Below are 15,841 nucleotides of genomic sequence, written 5' to 3'. Positions count from 1 at the left end.
TGATAAGTTTTTATCTACAATTTGAGAGGGATAAGGGCAGATCAGAGGTGTCAGTGTTGCAATTAAATAAAGGAGACTACGGAGCCATGAGGGAAGAGCTGGCCAAAGTTAAATGGGCGGATGCCCTGGCAGGAAAGACAGTGGATCAGCAGTGGCAGATATTCTTGGGGATAATACAAAAGATGCAAAAGCAGTTCATTCCAATGAGAAGGAAGGATTCAAACGGGGGAAGGGGCCACAGTGGTTGACAAAGGAAGTCAGAGATTGTATAGCATTAAAGAAAAAGAAGTATGACAGGGCTAAGATGAGTGGGAATACAGATGATTGGGAAGTTTTAAGGAACAGCAGATCTTAACTAAAAAAGCAATACGGAGAGAAAAAATCAGGTATGAGCTCAGTCTAGCCAGGAATATAAAAGGGGATAGCAAAAGCTTTTTTAGCTATGTGAAGAGAAAGAAGATAGTTAAGAACAATGTTGGCCCCTTGAAGAATGAATTGGGAGAAATTGTTATGGGTAACGGAAATGGCAACAGAATTTAATGCGTACTTTAGATCTGTCTTCACCAGGGAGGACACAGGCAATCTCCCAGATGTATGGATGGGCCAGGGTCATAAGATATCAGAGGAATTGAGACAGATTGACATTAGGAAAGAAACTGTGATGAGTAGACTGGTAGGACTGAAGGCTAATAAATCCCTGGGTTCAGATGGTCTGCATCCGAGGGTTCTAAAAGAGGTGGCTCAGGAAATTGAGCATGCATTGGTAATCATTTTCCAATGTTCCTTAGATTCAGGATCAGTTCCTGAAGATTGGAGAGTGGCTAATGTTATCCCACTTTTCAAGAAGGGAGGGAAGGAGAAAATGGAGAACTATCGCCCTGTTAGCCTAACGTCAGTCGTGGGGAAGATGCTTGAGTCCATTATTAAGGACGAAATAGTGGCACATCTTGATGGCAGAAATAGGATTAGGCCGAGCCAGCATGGATTTACCAAGGGCAAATCATGCTTGACTAATCTGTTGGAGTTTTTTGAGGGTGTAACAAGGATGTTAGACGAGGGTAAGCCAGTGGATGTTGTGTACCTAGATTTTCAGAAGGCATTCGATAAGGTGCCACATAGGAGATCGGTGAGTAAAATCAGAGCTCATGGCATTGGGGGCAGGGTTTCAACATGGATAGAAAACTGGTTGGCAGATAGAAAGCAAAGGGTAGCAGTGAATGGGTGTTTCTCAGACTGGCTGGAGGTGACTGGTGGGGTACCACAGGGCTCTGTATTGGGACCACAGCTCTTTACGATTTATGTCAACGATTTAGATGAGGACATTGAAAACTATATCAGCAAGTTTGCTGACGATACTAAACTGGGTGGCAGTGTGACATGCGAAGAGGACGTTAGGAGAATACAGGGAGACTTGGATAGGCTGGGTGAGTGGGCAGATACTTGGCAGATGTCATTCAATGTGAATAAATGTGAAGTTATCCACTTTGGAAGCAGGAACAAGAGGGCAGAGTATTGTCTGAACGGTGTAGAGTTAGGTAAGGGAGAAATGCAAAGAGACCTAGGAGTCCTAGTTCATCAGTCAATGAAGGTGAATGAGCAAGTGCAACAGGCAGTGAAGAGGGCAAATGGAATGTTGGCCTATATTACAAGGGGAATTGAGTACAAGAGCAAGGATGTCCTTTTGCATTTGTACAGGGCCCTGGTGAGACCACACCTGGAATATTGTGTACAGTTTTGGTCTCCAGGTTTAAGGAAAGACATTCTGGCAATTGAGGAAGTGCAGCGTAGATTCACTAGGTTGATTCCTGGGATGGCAGGGCTGTCTTACACAGAGAGATTGGAGAGATTGGGCTTGTACACGCTGGAATTGAGGAGATTGAGAGGGGATCTGATTGAAACGTTTAAGATAATTAAAGGATTTGATAGGATTGAGGCAGGAAATATGTTCCAGATGTTGGGAGAGTCCAGTACCAGAGGGCATGGATTGAGAATAAGAGGTCAGTTATTTAAAACAGAGTTGAGGAAGAGCTTCTTCTCCCAGAGAGTTGTGGAGGAGTGGAATGCACTGCCTCGGAAGACGGTGGAGGCCAATTCTCTGGATGCTTTCAAGAAGGAGCTAGATAGATATCTGATGGATAGGGGAATCAAGGGATATGGGGACAAGGCAGGGACTGGGTATTGATAGTGAATGATCAGCCATGATCTCAGAATGGCGGTGCAGACTCGAGGGGCCGAATGGTCTACTTCTGCACCTATTGTCTATTGTCTATTGACACAGATAGAGTGGACATGGAGAGGATGTTTCCCTTAGTGGGGGAGTCTAAGACCTGAGGACACAGATAGAGTGGACGTGGAGAGGATGTTTTCCTTAGTGGGGGAAGTCTAGGACCTGAGGACACAGATAGAGTGGACGTGGAGACGATGTTTCCCTTAGTGAGGGAGTCTAGGACCAGAGGACACAGATAGAGTGGACGTGGAGAGGATGTTTCCCTTAGTAGAGAAGTCTAGGATCTGAGGACACACAGACAGAGTGGACGTGGAGAGGATGTTTCCCTTCGTAGGGGAGTCTAGGACCTGAGGACACAGATAGAGTGGACGTGGAGAGGATGTTTCCCTTCGTAGGGGAGTCTAGGACCTGAGGACACAGATAAAGTGGACGTGGAGAGGATGTTTCCCTTAGTGGGGGAGTCTAGGACCTGAGGACACAGATAGAGTGGGCGTGGAGAGGATGTTTCCCTTAGTGGGGGAGTCTAGGACCTGAGGACACACAGACAGAGTGGACGTGGAGGGGATGTTTCCTATATTGGGGGGAGTCTAGGACCTGAGGACATAGACAGAGTGGACGTGGAGAGGATGTTTCCCTTAGTGGGGGAGTCTAGGATCTGAGGACACACAGACAGAGTGGACGTGGAGGGGATGTTTCCTATATTGGGGGGAGTCTAGGACCAGAGGACACAGACAGAGTGGACGTGGAGAGGATGTTTCCCTTAGTAGAGAAGTCTAGGACCTGAGGACACAGACAGAGTGGGCGTGGAGAGGATGTTTCCTATATTGGGGGGAGTCTAGGATCTGAGGACACAGATAGAGTGGACGTGGAGAGGATGTTTCCCTTAGTAGAGAAGTCTAGGATCTGAGGACACAGATAGAGTGGACGTGGAGAGGATGTTTCCCTTAGTAGAGAAGTCTAGGACCTGAGGACACAGACAGAGTGGGCGTGGAGAGGATGTTTCCCTTAGTGGGGGAGTCTAGGACCTGAGGACACAGATAGAGTGGACGTGGAGAGGATGTTTTCCTTAGTGGGGGAGTTTAGGACCTGAGGACACAAATAGAGTGGGCGTGGAGAGGATGTTTCCCTTAGTGGGGGAGTTTAGGACCTGAGGACACAGATAGAGTGGACGTGGAGAGGATGTTTTCCTTAGTGGGGGAGTCTAGGACCTGAGGACACAGATAGAGTGGACGTGGAGAGGATGTTTTCCTTAGTGGGGGAGTCTAGGACCTGAGGACACAGATAGAGTGGACGTGGAGAGGATGTTTTCCTTAGTGGGGGAGTTTAGGACCTGAGGACACAGATAGAGTGGGCGTGGAGAGGATGTTTCCCTTAGTGGGGGAGTCTAGGACCTGAGGACACAGATAGAATGGGCGTGGAGAGGATGTTTCCCTTAGTGGGGGAGTCTAGGACCTGAGGACACAAATAGAGTGGGCGTGGAGAGGATGTTTCCCTTAGTGGGGGAGTCTAGGACCTGAGGACACAGATAGTGTGGGCGTGGAGAGGATGTTTCCCTTAGTGGGGGAGTCTAGGACCTGAGGACACAGATAGAGTGGACGTGGAGAGGATGTTTCCCTTAGTGGGGGAGTCTAGGACCTGAGGACACAGATAGAGTGGGCGTGGAGAGGATGTTTCCCTTAGTGGGGGAGTCTAGGACCTGAGGACACAGATAGAGTGGGCGTGGAGAGGATGTTTCCCTTAGTGGGGGAGTCTAGGACCTGAGGACACAAATAGAGTGGGCGTGGAGAGGATGTTTCCCTTAGTGGGGGAGTTTAGGACACCTGCAGAACAATCCAGCTCCTTGACATATGGTCTTGTCTTGGTGAGAAGCTCCACCTGTGCCGAAACCCTGCTGGTGACACTGGTCCTGCCTGCTGGGCTAAGCGGACCACACAGAAGGGCAAATCGTGCTGTTGGGGTGAGCTGGTCCGGCCAGGGTGGCCCTGCTGCTGGCCTTGGTCTTTCTCGAGGAGTTTGTTCTCTGGGGGGGGGGGGTCAGTTCTTGCACTGCTGGGGTGGTGAAGGAGGGGGTGCAGCGCTGCGGGTGAGTGGGGACGCTGGCCCTGGTGGTGTTGGGAATTATTCCTCTGTCTCTCTCTGCAGCTGGCCGGGGGTGTGGTGATGGCTGTTGGCATTTGGACCCTGGCCGAGAAGAGCGACTACATCAGCCTATTATCCTCCAGCATCTATGCAGCCACCGCCTACATCCTGGTGGTGGCCGGCGCAGTTGTCATGCTGACCGGGATCCTCGGTTGCTGCGCCACCTTCAAGGAGAGGAAGAACCTACTTCAGTGGGTAAAGAGCTCGGTCTTCTCTTGACCTTTAGCCTGGCTGTGCTCCCAGTTCCTCCCGAATGGAAGTGGAAAGTCTGGGACTTCTTGAGCCTTGCTCGGTGTTCTGATGTGAGGATTTCGATGTGTGCCCTTCGCGTGAAACTAGGGATCGGTTTTCAGTGGTGATTTAACCGCTTCACATTGTGCGTTGCTGGTCTACCAAGGGAATCTTTGACACTGTACATTGGTATCGAACACTGTCTCTTGGTATCCCGTACTCCCCTGAAAGAGTGCTAAGACACTTCAGTGAAAGGCTGCAGTTCACTGCAGGAAGCACATACGTGTCAGCGAGTGGAGAGAGTTACCGGGGGTTAAACTGATGGGTTCTAGAGCTGGTACTGTGTGTGTATGTGAGTAAGCATGTACTCAGCAGTCACCATTTCTACAGCAGACCTGGGTTAGACCTCAAACCGGTTGAGAATCCTGTCTCTAGGTTTGATGCAAGACATTGCAGATGCTGGAATCTGGAGCATGCAATCTGCTGGAGTAACTCTGCGGTTGAGCAGATGCAGGGTTTTGACCCAGACCAGCGATAATTTCATTCCTTCCACAGATACTGCTCAACCTGCTTTGTTGCTCCCTATCCCTGACCAGTCTTGCAGTAGCATCATGGTTCCAGTGTTCACACTTGTGTTTCCATCACTAACACAATCAGAACTCTCTTTACACAGTCTATCTTCCTTCTCTCTCCCCTGCAGTCACTGCTCAACCCGAAACATTGACAGTTCCTCTCTCTCCTGCAGATGCTGCTCAACCCGAAACATTGACAGTTCCTCTCCCTCCTGCAGTCACTGCTCGACCCGAAACATTGACAGTTCCTCTCTCTCCTGCAGATGCTGCTCAACCCGAAACATTGACAGTTCCTCTCCCTCCTGCAGATGCTGCTCAACCCGAAACATTGACAGTTCCTCTCCCTCCTGCAGTCACTGCTCAACCCGAAACATTGACAGTTCCTCTCCCTCCTGTAGATGCTGCTCAACCCGAAACATTGACAGTTCCTCTCCCTCCTGCAGATGCTGCTCAACCCGAAACATTGACAGTTCCTTTCCCTCCTGCAGATGCTGCTCAACCCGAAACATTGACAGTTCCTCTCCCTCCTGCAGTCACTGCTCAACCCGAAACATTGACAGTTCCTCTCCCTCCTGCAGATGCTGCTCAACCCGAAACATTGACAGTTCCTCTCCCTCCTGCAGTCACTGCTCAACCCGAAACATTGACAGTTCCTCTCCCTCCTGTAGATGCTGCTCAACCCGAAACATTGACAGTTCCTCTCTCTCCTGCAGTCACTGCTCAACCCGAAACATTGACAGTTCCTCTCTCTCCTGCAGTCACTGCTCGACCCGAAACATTGACAGTTCCTCTCCCTCCTGCAGTCACTGCTCAACCCGAAACATTGACAGTTCCTCTCTCTCCTGCAGTCACTGCTCAACCCGAAACATTGACAGTTCCTCTCCCTCCTGCAGATGCTGCTCAACCCGAAACATTGACAGTTCCTCTCCCTCCTGCAGTCACTGCTCAACCCGAAACATTGACAGTTCCTCTCTCTCCTGCAGATGCTGCTCAACCCGAAACATTGACAGTTCCTCTCTCTCCTGCAGTCACTGCTCGACCCGAAACATTGACAGTTCCTCTCCCTCCTGCAGTCACTGCTCAACCCGAAACATTGACAGTTCCTCTCTCTCCTGCAGTCACTGCTCAACCCGAAACATTGACAGTTCCTCTCCCTCCTGCAGATGCTGCTCAACCCGAAACATTGACAGTTCCTCTCCCTCCTGCAGTCACTGCTCAACCCGAAACATTGACAGTTCCTCTCTCTCCTGCAGATGCTGCTCGACCTGCTGACTCCTCCCACAGATTGCTTGTTGATCCAGTTTCCAGCGTCTGCACTTTGTGTCTCCGCTATACACGAGTTCCTTGGAGAGTGTGTTGGTTTCCTCAGTTCTTTTCCAAGTTGCTAAGTTCTAGTTTACAGCTTAATGGGTCTCTCCCCACCCTCTCCTAGCCCCTGGGTCTCTCCTCCCCTCTCTATTCCCGGGGTTTATCAGGCCACGGAAACGTCGCAGTGGACTGTGGTGTTGTCGATGATCCAGCCCAGATGTCTGTACCCGTTCTCACTGTCACTCGCTGAGGTTGTGGTTTGTGTGTCCATTTCGCAGTGCCCGGAGCCATTGTGTGTGCTGAGAGGCTGGGATGTCTCCCCATGGACGATGGAGTGTCAGTTCCTCTGGGAAGATCAAACAGCATGTGCACTGCCAAGGCCCCCGTGTCTAAAAGCAGCAGAATGCTTCTATCCATAGCCTAATCTCATTGCAGCTGGCTCCATGTTAGGAAGTCGGGAAACCTTCAACACAGCAACACTTGTCCTCTGGCCATTGAGCTGTGCCCCTGCACCCCGATGAATCCACAGCCCGAATCTGCAACATGCCCACGTGTTGTTCATTCCCCCCATTTCAAATCTCTGCATCAGAGTTTAGGACAGCACACTGTAAGGGCTGCTGCCTCACAGATTCAGCGGCATGCTGAGGGTATGTCATTTCTCCCTGGGACCACGTCAGCACCTCTGGTTTCTGCCCACCTACAAAGGGTTAAATGACCCAAAAGTGTGTAGATGTGTGGCAAAATGAGGGCTGGCATAGGCTCAGTGGGCAATTATTAATATGTATTGTGAGAACATATGAAAAGGTAATATCAGAGCCAGTTGAACAGAGATTTAGCTGGCGAATTCCTGGCGTTAGAAGGTCGGCCTATCAAGAAGAGCAAACAGTTTTTGTATAAAATAAGAAGAAAATCGGAACAGGTGCAGGAGCTAGGTTCTCAGGCCTGCCCATCGTTCAGAATGATCATTTCTGATCTATGTTGCTGTTAACTCCTCTGGGCCAGTTTTCCATACCTGTCAATTCCTAGATCTTCCAAAACTTGTGTCTCCAAGCTTGACTATATCCTGATGAACCGGCCCCTGCCGCCCTGAGGCTGAGAATTCCGGAGTTTCACTACCCACTGAGATCTCTACGCAGCTCGGCGCTAAATACCTTATTGTGTCCCCTTCTTCATGTCTCTCCCACAATAGAAACATTCCATGTTCTACCCTGTCAAGTCCCCTTAGGATCTTAAATGATTGAATAAATTCACCCTTCATTCTTCTGAACTCCAGGCGAGACAAACAAAGTTTAGGTTCTCTGGATAGGAACACCCTCTCATCCCGGGAATCTGGAGAAGCATCTCTTCTGCTTCCAGTGTTACTGTAATGTCTGTATAGATAAGAGTATCCACATTCAGTTTAATATTCTAAGTGTGACCTCACCAGTACCCTGTACAACAAAACCTCATTCTTAAATCCCAATCCCTTTGCAATAAAGGCCAGTATATCCTTTGTCATCTTAATCAGTTGTTGGACTTGCCTGCTCAGTTTCTGTGGTTCGGGCATTAAACACCTCGATCCCTCTGACCTTCACTTGCTTGTGTCTCTGCCTATCAAAAGAACCCGCCTTGTGATTCCTGGTACGGAAGTGTGATGTTATGCACTTCCCTGACATTAAACTCCCTTTGCCAGGGTTTTGTCAAATTACTCAACCTTTCTGTTTCCCATTGTAGAGCTGCGACATTTCTGTACAGTACAGTCTTCATTGGCAACCCTTGCATCTCATTTCCTTCCAGCAGGTCAACAAACATTAAAAGAACTGATCTGGGGGCGGGTTCCGTTGGTCACATCCCTCTTGCCCATTTCTCCCACTGCTTTTCATTGTGAGAGCATTTCCTGTTTACTCAGCCTTGCCACTGTGCCCCAGGGAGGTGCTGTCAGAACCCCATGAGTGCACCATCCGGGGGGTACATGGAGTAGAACGTATCCTGCAGAGTTTGGCTGAAATGGGTGTGGTGTGAGCTTCAAGATCTTACTGAATGGGGATTGAAAGGACCCGGATTTCCCGTGTTCTCACACGCACTGGCCCTCCGTGCTTCTCTGCACTCCAATGATGATCTGCCCCGTGCTCAGAAAGTGGGTGAAACAGACTCGGACAGGAAGCTGGCCCCTCTCCCTGCCCCACCTTGGACAGGTGTCTCTCAGCGATAGTGACCGAGACGCAAAGGCACAGCTTTTGGCGATGTTCTGGGATACAAGCAAACTGGCCTGCCCAGGCTGTAGCTCCTGATTGTTGGCACATTTGGCTCAGGCCTGCTGAGTGAGGGATTAAGGCAGAACCTGCGGGCACGATGTCCTGAGGTTACAGGAGCGTAGCGGTCGGGTTAATAGGCTGGCAGTCTGAGTTCGAATCCCACCTCAGCAGCTGGGGAATTTGGATCCAAGTAATGAAATAAACTTGGAACTAAAAGGGAAATCTTTGCCTGATAAAAGTGAACTTGAAGCTACAGAATTGTTTAAAAGCCCACCTTGTCCCTCGGGAGGTAAATCCAGTCTGGTCTGTAGGACTGCAGGCACACAAAAAAGATTAATGCTTACCTGTCTCCTCGGTTAACGGGCAATTCAGTGACACCGACGTTCTGCCAGGGAGAAGATAACAACACGGGGAGAGGCAGATGGGCCGAGAATGAACGGCGTGACAGGTTAGGAGTTTTGGAAAAGCTAAAATAAGAAAGCCAAACCTGTTGCAAGGGCTCATCAAGTGAGAAAGTGTCTACAGAGGGAGTTGGTGTTGTTGGGGAGAGAACGTTCCCTCTTCTGGGTTAATGCTGTCCCTAGGGGCCAGCACTGCGCCAGAGGCCCGGGTTCGATCCTGACTTTAGGCGCTACGTGGGGTGGAGTTTGCACGTTCCCGTTACGACCTGCTTACTCTGGTTTCCTCTCGCATCCCAAAGATGTACTCATTGAGTACGTAAGTGAGCCGCGGTGCAGGTGAATGGGTAGGGTCTGCAGGGGGCTGATGAGGGTAAACTGGATTGGTGTAAATGGTTGGCATGGACTAGATGGACCAAAGGCTTTACGTCTACAACCCTGTTGGTGCTGGAGAACTCTGAATACACCAGGAGAACCCACAGCGGGTCCTGGCCATTTAAAGGGAAGCGGAGTGAATATGGGGCAGGAGGAACTGGACAAGCATGCTGACAAGTTTGATGTGAAGCTGTAGATGAGGGTAATTTGGGCTGGGCCTCAGGGTCAGGATAGCTTTGCATTTTGTCTCCTGGCTCTGGCCCAGGGGTGAGGACAGGAATGACTGGAGCAGAGGTTATGTCAGGGATGTGAGAGTAGCTTCAGCCTCCAACCCAGACGGTTGGTTTGTTGCCAGCCAGACTGTTCTGCAAGGTGCTTGCTCCTCATTGTGCGGCCACTGACGGAACTGTGTTCAGTCAGTGAGAACAGCGCAAATCAGCAGGGAGGATGTTGGAATGTAGGACAGGCCGGGACCTGCCTCAGTGAGGACAGATTTTGTAAACTCCAGTAATCATGACACATAGCAGTCCCGGCAACCGGAGGGCCCGCTGCCCTTGGCAACTACAGCACAGCAAACACGAGCCCTGACGCCTCCAGCATCCACAGGGCTCAAACCCTAGAGCCTGCAAGCCCCTGGAATCCACGACCCTGGCACGCCAGCACCCACTGGCCCCAACACTTCTGGCATCCTCAGGGCCCAACAGCCATGGCATCCGCGCGCTCTGAATCCCAGGCCCCAATACCCTGCCAACCTCAGGCGTAGCAACCCCAGCACCATGTGCCCTGAAATTTGGCTGGTGAGCTTCCTGGCCTCTGCAGGGCCTGTCGTTGCCTGGAAGCCCAGACATCAAACCCCCGGCAACACCCTTGACAACCGTGGGCCCCTGGCCAGGGACGGTCAGTGTCATCTTCTACCACTGGGAATGTATTTAATTCACCCCCACCCCACCTCCCTCTGCTTGGGGATGGTCACAGTCTGTGGATTAGTCTTGTCAGGCTAAGTGTAGTACAGTGCTCCTGGTTTTATTCAGAATGTTCTGGAATCAGTATCTCAGCTGCATTCCCAGCTGATGAGAAAGTTTGCACAGCCCGGGTGTGTTTACCTTGGAAATGGAAATGCTGCTGTGATATGGGGAGGGCTGGCCGTGTGCCCAGCCACCATGGTCAGTCTCAAATGGCCCCAGCCGTTGTTGTCTGGCCTTTCAGAGCATGGGTGTGGGCTGGTGTGTGACATGTGGGACTGTACACCTGACCCAGAGTGAGGTTTGATAATGTGAACAGGCACAACAGGAGGCTGGCAGCCTATCTTTGTGTTCTGTAGTCTGATTTATTTCTGAGACTTGAGCTCTGGGTTTGTGCCAGAAAACTAAGTCATTGTTCAGGACTTGTGTCAGTTCCTGAAGCCTGGCGTCTTGGGTTTGACGGTAAAGGCCTGGGTTTGTTCTCAGAGACCAGGGATCAGTTTCAAACTCATGCCCTGGGCTTGGCTAAAGATTCTGCGGCCTAAGGGAACGCCTGAAGCCTGGTTGAGTTGATTGTCACACACCTGAACAAACATCACTTGCTGCAGTGTCATGGGCACAGAGATCCAGCACACAAAGTTCACAAAAAAAGCACAAATGAAACATACATTATCCAAAAATCACACAGGCAGGGACACAGGTAAATTATCTAAAATCTCACAGGCAGGGACACAGGTAAACAAGAGGTTGGATTTCAGAGTGCCAACCGTTGTTGTACTGAGGTGGTGATTGGGGTTGTGCTGCCTGGTTAAAGAGCTGAGCAGCTGAAGGGGGTATCTGCTGTCAACCCTGGTGGTGGGGCTTCAGGCTTCTGTACCTCTGGCCGAAGGGAGCCTGGCCCAGATGGTGCTGAGCTTTGAAGGTGGAGGTGTGCTTCTGGAGGCAGTGTCTCCTGTAGATGCTGTGCTGCTGGTGGGCAGGGGTCTGACTACTCTGCAGCTTCTCCCATTCCTGGGAATTTTACTGGCCGGACACATCCAGTGCTTGCTCTGTGGGAGACGGGCTCAACCTCCTGGATTTCCCCCCCGGTGCCATCCTTGTGCCCACCAGCGGTGACTCGGAGGTCTGGAACACAATGGTGGGGGGGGGAAGGTGATTACTGTAAGGTGGGCTCAGTCTCTCTGGGGTTGAGTTGCAGCTTTGGCCAGGCTTGTCTGCAGATATCTACCTGAAGGAATGGTGACCATAGCAACAACCGGCCGGTGATTAATTTGTGTGTTTGTTTATTTATTTAGCAATATGAAGCAGAGTAGGCCACCAGTCCTTTGAACTTCACCACCCCAGCAACCCTACAACCCTGATTAACCGTAACCTAATCACAGGGCAATTTAAAATGACCAGTTAACCCGCCGGTACGTCTTTGGACTGTGGGCGGTAACCCATGGGGAGAATGTACAAGCTCCTTACAGAACAGTTCTAAACTGCCCCAAGCTGCAATTACATCACGCTAACCATTTAAAGCAGGAAACGCCCTGCAGTGTCCATACAAAGTACGGACACCCGTCCGGGATTCTGCAGCCCCCATCTCGTGCCGTGTCCATCTCTCCCCAAACCCCCACAGTATCCAGAGGATGCTTCACTCACCATGACTGATGCCATAAGATCATTAGGCAGAGGAACAGAAATAGGCCATTCAGCCCATCAAGCCCTGGTCTGCCATTGGCTGCTTTATCATCCCTCTGTCCTGCTGCTCCCCACACCCTGATTAATCTATCAGTATAGTCAAAAAAGGGAAATAGGCATTGTATTGAGCGATGCTTCGGGATTGGCATGGCGATAGTGTGCAACAGCAACGAACACCACCTGAATCAGAATATTCCTGTCCTCATCGTGGATCCGTTTAAGGGCTCAGAAATAGGAGCTGGGGTCGGCCATCGGCATGGCAAACCTGTCCCCCTGTGTAATTAGATCATGGCTGACTCTGCATTTTCCCCATAACTCCTAACATTAATGATCGACGGACGCCTTCATGGTGCCCAGCTTTGTGTTGATGGTCGATACAGTCCACTGTGCCATTGCAAGGGTAGGGTCATGTGCTGCAAACTCCCAGTATTGGGCTTGTACAACGTCTCCCTTAGCGGGTCTGTTTGATGTGTGTGCACACTTGCTCAGTGTTTGGGTTAGTACGGGTGTCTGTGTGGTCTTGGGGATGAGTACCGTATGGTGCGTTATTTGTGTGTGATGTTTCGGTCTGTCCCCACACGGTGTAGGAGCTGTGCGTCACCGGAGCACGGGTGTGTGTCTTTCTCACCGGAGGCTGCATCTCTAACTCGGTTTCTCTTCTCTTTCCAGTATTTTGCTTTACTGCTGTTCATCTTCCTGCTGGAGATCCTGGCTGGCATCTTGGCATACATCTATTACCAGCAGGTAAACCCTGTACCCATTCCCGGAGCGTGGGGCCCTATGCTTCGAGGCCTGAGGACTGAGAAGCTGGAGAAGGACCAAGTTGGTGACAGTGGTTCCATCTCTCCCAATGCCTCTGCCCTGCTTCACGAGGAATAGTGCTTGCTGTTTCTGAGCTCACAATTGCATCCCAGAGGACACAGACAAAGGCTGTATCTGACAGCAGCCGCACTCTCCCCACCCCCACAGGGTATTCCCAACCCACCCCAGCAGCGTAGAGACACCATGTCAGCCCTCACAGGAGCACCTGCTTTATAGAAACATAGAAATCCTGCTGAACAATACAGGCCCTTCGGCCCACTGTGCTGTGCCGAACATGTCCTTACTTGCTTGTATCAAACCCATTGAGCGAGACTCTCCTAGGGCAGTGTGGTAGCTAAAGAGGGAATAAAGCTCAAAGCTCAAGCAGGAACCTGACAACCAGCACACAGCAGCCTCCTGTTTTATATGTTTCTCAGCCTCCTGCAGCTCCACACATTGACCGCGGTCACGTTCACCGAACCGGTCCATTGGATCAGATTTTATAATGGAACATTAACTCTCTTGTTGTAAAACTAATTTTATATACATGCTTATGACATAATTTTAAATTACAACATTATTCCCCTCCCCCCATCCACTGCCTTCTGCATACTCTCCTTTCACCATGTGTCCCAACCACAGTCAACACTAGGGAGCAGCTCAGCCAGTGCCCGGCTCAGGTAGAGCGGGCCGGTACACTCTGCCACCTAGTGGCGGGGACCGATAGAGCAGGCTTACTGTCACGGCCTCTGAGGTGTGTTCCAGACAGACCATTCCACCGAGGTGGGGCGCGGGCAGCACAGACTATGAACTGCAATGCAGAAAGACGGATAAACTGCAAAGTATTCGTTTATTATTGTCACATTTACTGAGATACAGGGAGAAGCCCATATAGCATATGTGCAGATCAGATTATTACGCAGTGCATTGAACGCGAGTAATGGTAAAACAATAACAGCACAGAAAGTGTAACAGCTATTGAAAAAGTGCAGTGCAGGTAAATGATAAAGATCGAAGTGAGATTGTTAGGCCAGCATTCCTTCTTACTGTACAAGAGGGTTGTTCACGAATCTGATGACAGTGGGTTAGAAGCTGTCCCGAGCCTGGTGGTCTGTGTTCTTTTGTATCTTCTGTGTGGGGAGAGGAGAGAGAATCTCTGGGGTGGGAGGGGTCCTTGATGACTACATTCCCGAGACAATGGGACATGTAGACAGATCGATGGAGGGGAGGCTGGGTTTGTGATCAACTCTGTACTGTTTCAGTAGACTGTGGCATGCCTTGCTGATCAGCATTAATTTCAAATATTGCTGTTTCTCTCCCATCCTCGCCCACCTCCCACTCACTCCCTTGCCACTTCCCGCACAGCTGAGTGATGACCTGAAGACAAACCTGAGGGTGACAATGATTGAGAAGTACCGGGTAGCCGGGAATGAGAAGATCACCAAGGCCGTCGACAAACTGCAGCAGGAGGTGAGGGGTGGGACTGGACATCACACGGGGTGGGGTGGGGGGTGGGACTGGACATCACACGGGATGGGGTGAGGGGTGGGACTGGACATCACACGGGGTGGGGTGAGGGGTGGGACTGAACACGGCACAGGGTGGGGTGGGGTGAGGGGTGGGACTGAACACGGGGTGGGGTGGGGTGGGGTGAGGGGTGGGACTGAACACGGCACAGGGTGGGGTGGGGTGAGGGGTGGGACTGAACACGGCACAGGGTGGGGTGGGGTGAGCGGTGGGACTGAACATCACACGGGATGGGGTGAGGGGTCTGGGACTGAACATCACACGGGATGGGGTGAGGGTGGTACGGGACTGAACATCACACGGGGTGGGGTGAGGGTTGGGACTGAACATCACACGGGATGGGGTGAGGGTGGGGTGGGACTGAACATCACACGGGGTGGGGTGAGGGGTGGGACTGAACATCACACGGGATGGGGTGAGGGTGGGGTGGGACTGAACATCACACGGGATGGGGTGAGGGTGGGGTGGGACTGAACATCACATGGGGTGGGGTGAGGGTGGGGTGGGACTGAACATCACACGGGGTGGGGTGAGGGGTGGGACTGAACATCACACGGGGGGGGTGAGGGGTCTGGGACTGAACATCACACGGGGGGGTGAGGGTGGGGTGGGACTGAACACGGCACAGGGTGGGGTGGGGTGAGGGTGGGACTGAACATCACACGGGGGGGGTGAGGGTGAGGGTCGGACTGAACATCACACGGGGGGGGTGAGGGGTGGGACTGAACATCATACGGGGGGGTGAGGGTCGGGTGGGACTGAACATCACACGGGGGGGTGAGGGTGGGGTGGGACTGAACATCACACGGGGTGGGGTGAGGGTGGGACGGGACTGAACATCACACGGGGGGGTGAGGGTGGGGTGGGACTGAACATCACACGGGGGGGTGAGGGGTCTGGGACTGAACATCACACGGGGTGGGGTGAGGGTGGGGTGGGACTGAACATCACACGGGGGGGTGAGGGTGGGACTGAACAGCACATGGGGTGGGGTGGGACTGAACATCACACGGGATGGGGTGAGGGTGGGGTGGGACTGAACATCACACGGGGGGGTGAGGGGTCTGGGACTGAACGTCACACGGGGGGGTGGGACTGAACATCACAAGGGGTGGGGTGAGGGGTCTGGGACTGAACATCACACGGGTGGGGTGAGGGTGGGGTGGGACTGAACATCACACGGGGGGGTGAGGGGTGGGACGGGACTGAACATCACACGAGGGGGTGAGGGTGGGACTGAACATCACACGGGGTGGGGTGAGGGTGGGGTGGGATTGAACATCACACGGGGTGGGGTGAGGGTGGGGTGGGACTGAACATCACACGGGGGGGTGAGGGGTGGGACTGAACATCACACGGGATGGGGTGAGGGTGGGTCTGGGAC

General features: G+C 51.8%; 1 protein-coding gene across 2 annotated transcripts in view; it reads left to right on the top strand.

Moving 5' to 3' along the window:
• Window positions 1-15,841, top strand: part of LOC132397103 (CD151 antigen-like) — a 59,189-nt gene that overhangs the window by 29,965 nt on the left and 13,383 nt on the right. For both annotated transcript variants that reach the window (XM_059975400.1, XM_059975401.1), the window contains exons 3-5: window positions 4,370-4,561; window positions 12,799-12,873; window positions 14,296-14,400. In XM_059975400.1, the coding sequence (XP_059831383.1) occupies window positions 4,370-4,561; window positions 12,799-12,873; window positions 14,296-14,400 (372 nt within the window). The remainder of the gene's footprint in view (window positions 1-4,369; window positions 4,562-12,798; window positions 12,874-14,295; window positions 14,401-15,841) is intronic.

This window comes from Hypanus sabinus, chromosome 7 (genome assembly GCF_030144855.1).
Source record: "Hypanus sabinus isolate sHypSab1 chromosome 7, sHypSab1.hap1, whole genome shotgun sequence".
Lineage (NCBI taxonomy): Eukaryota > Metazoa > Chordata > Chondrichthyes > Myliobatiformes > Dasyatidae > Hypanus > Hypanus sabinus.
Note: the sequence above shows the minus strand (reverse complement) of the source record. Positions and strands in the feature narration are given on the sequence as shown.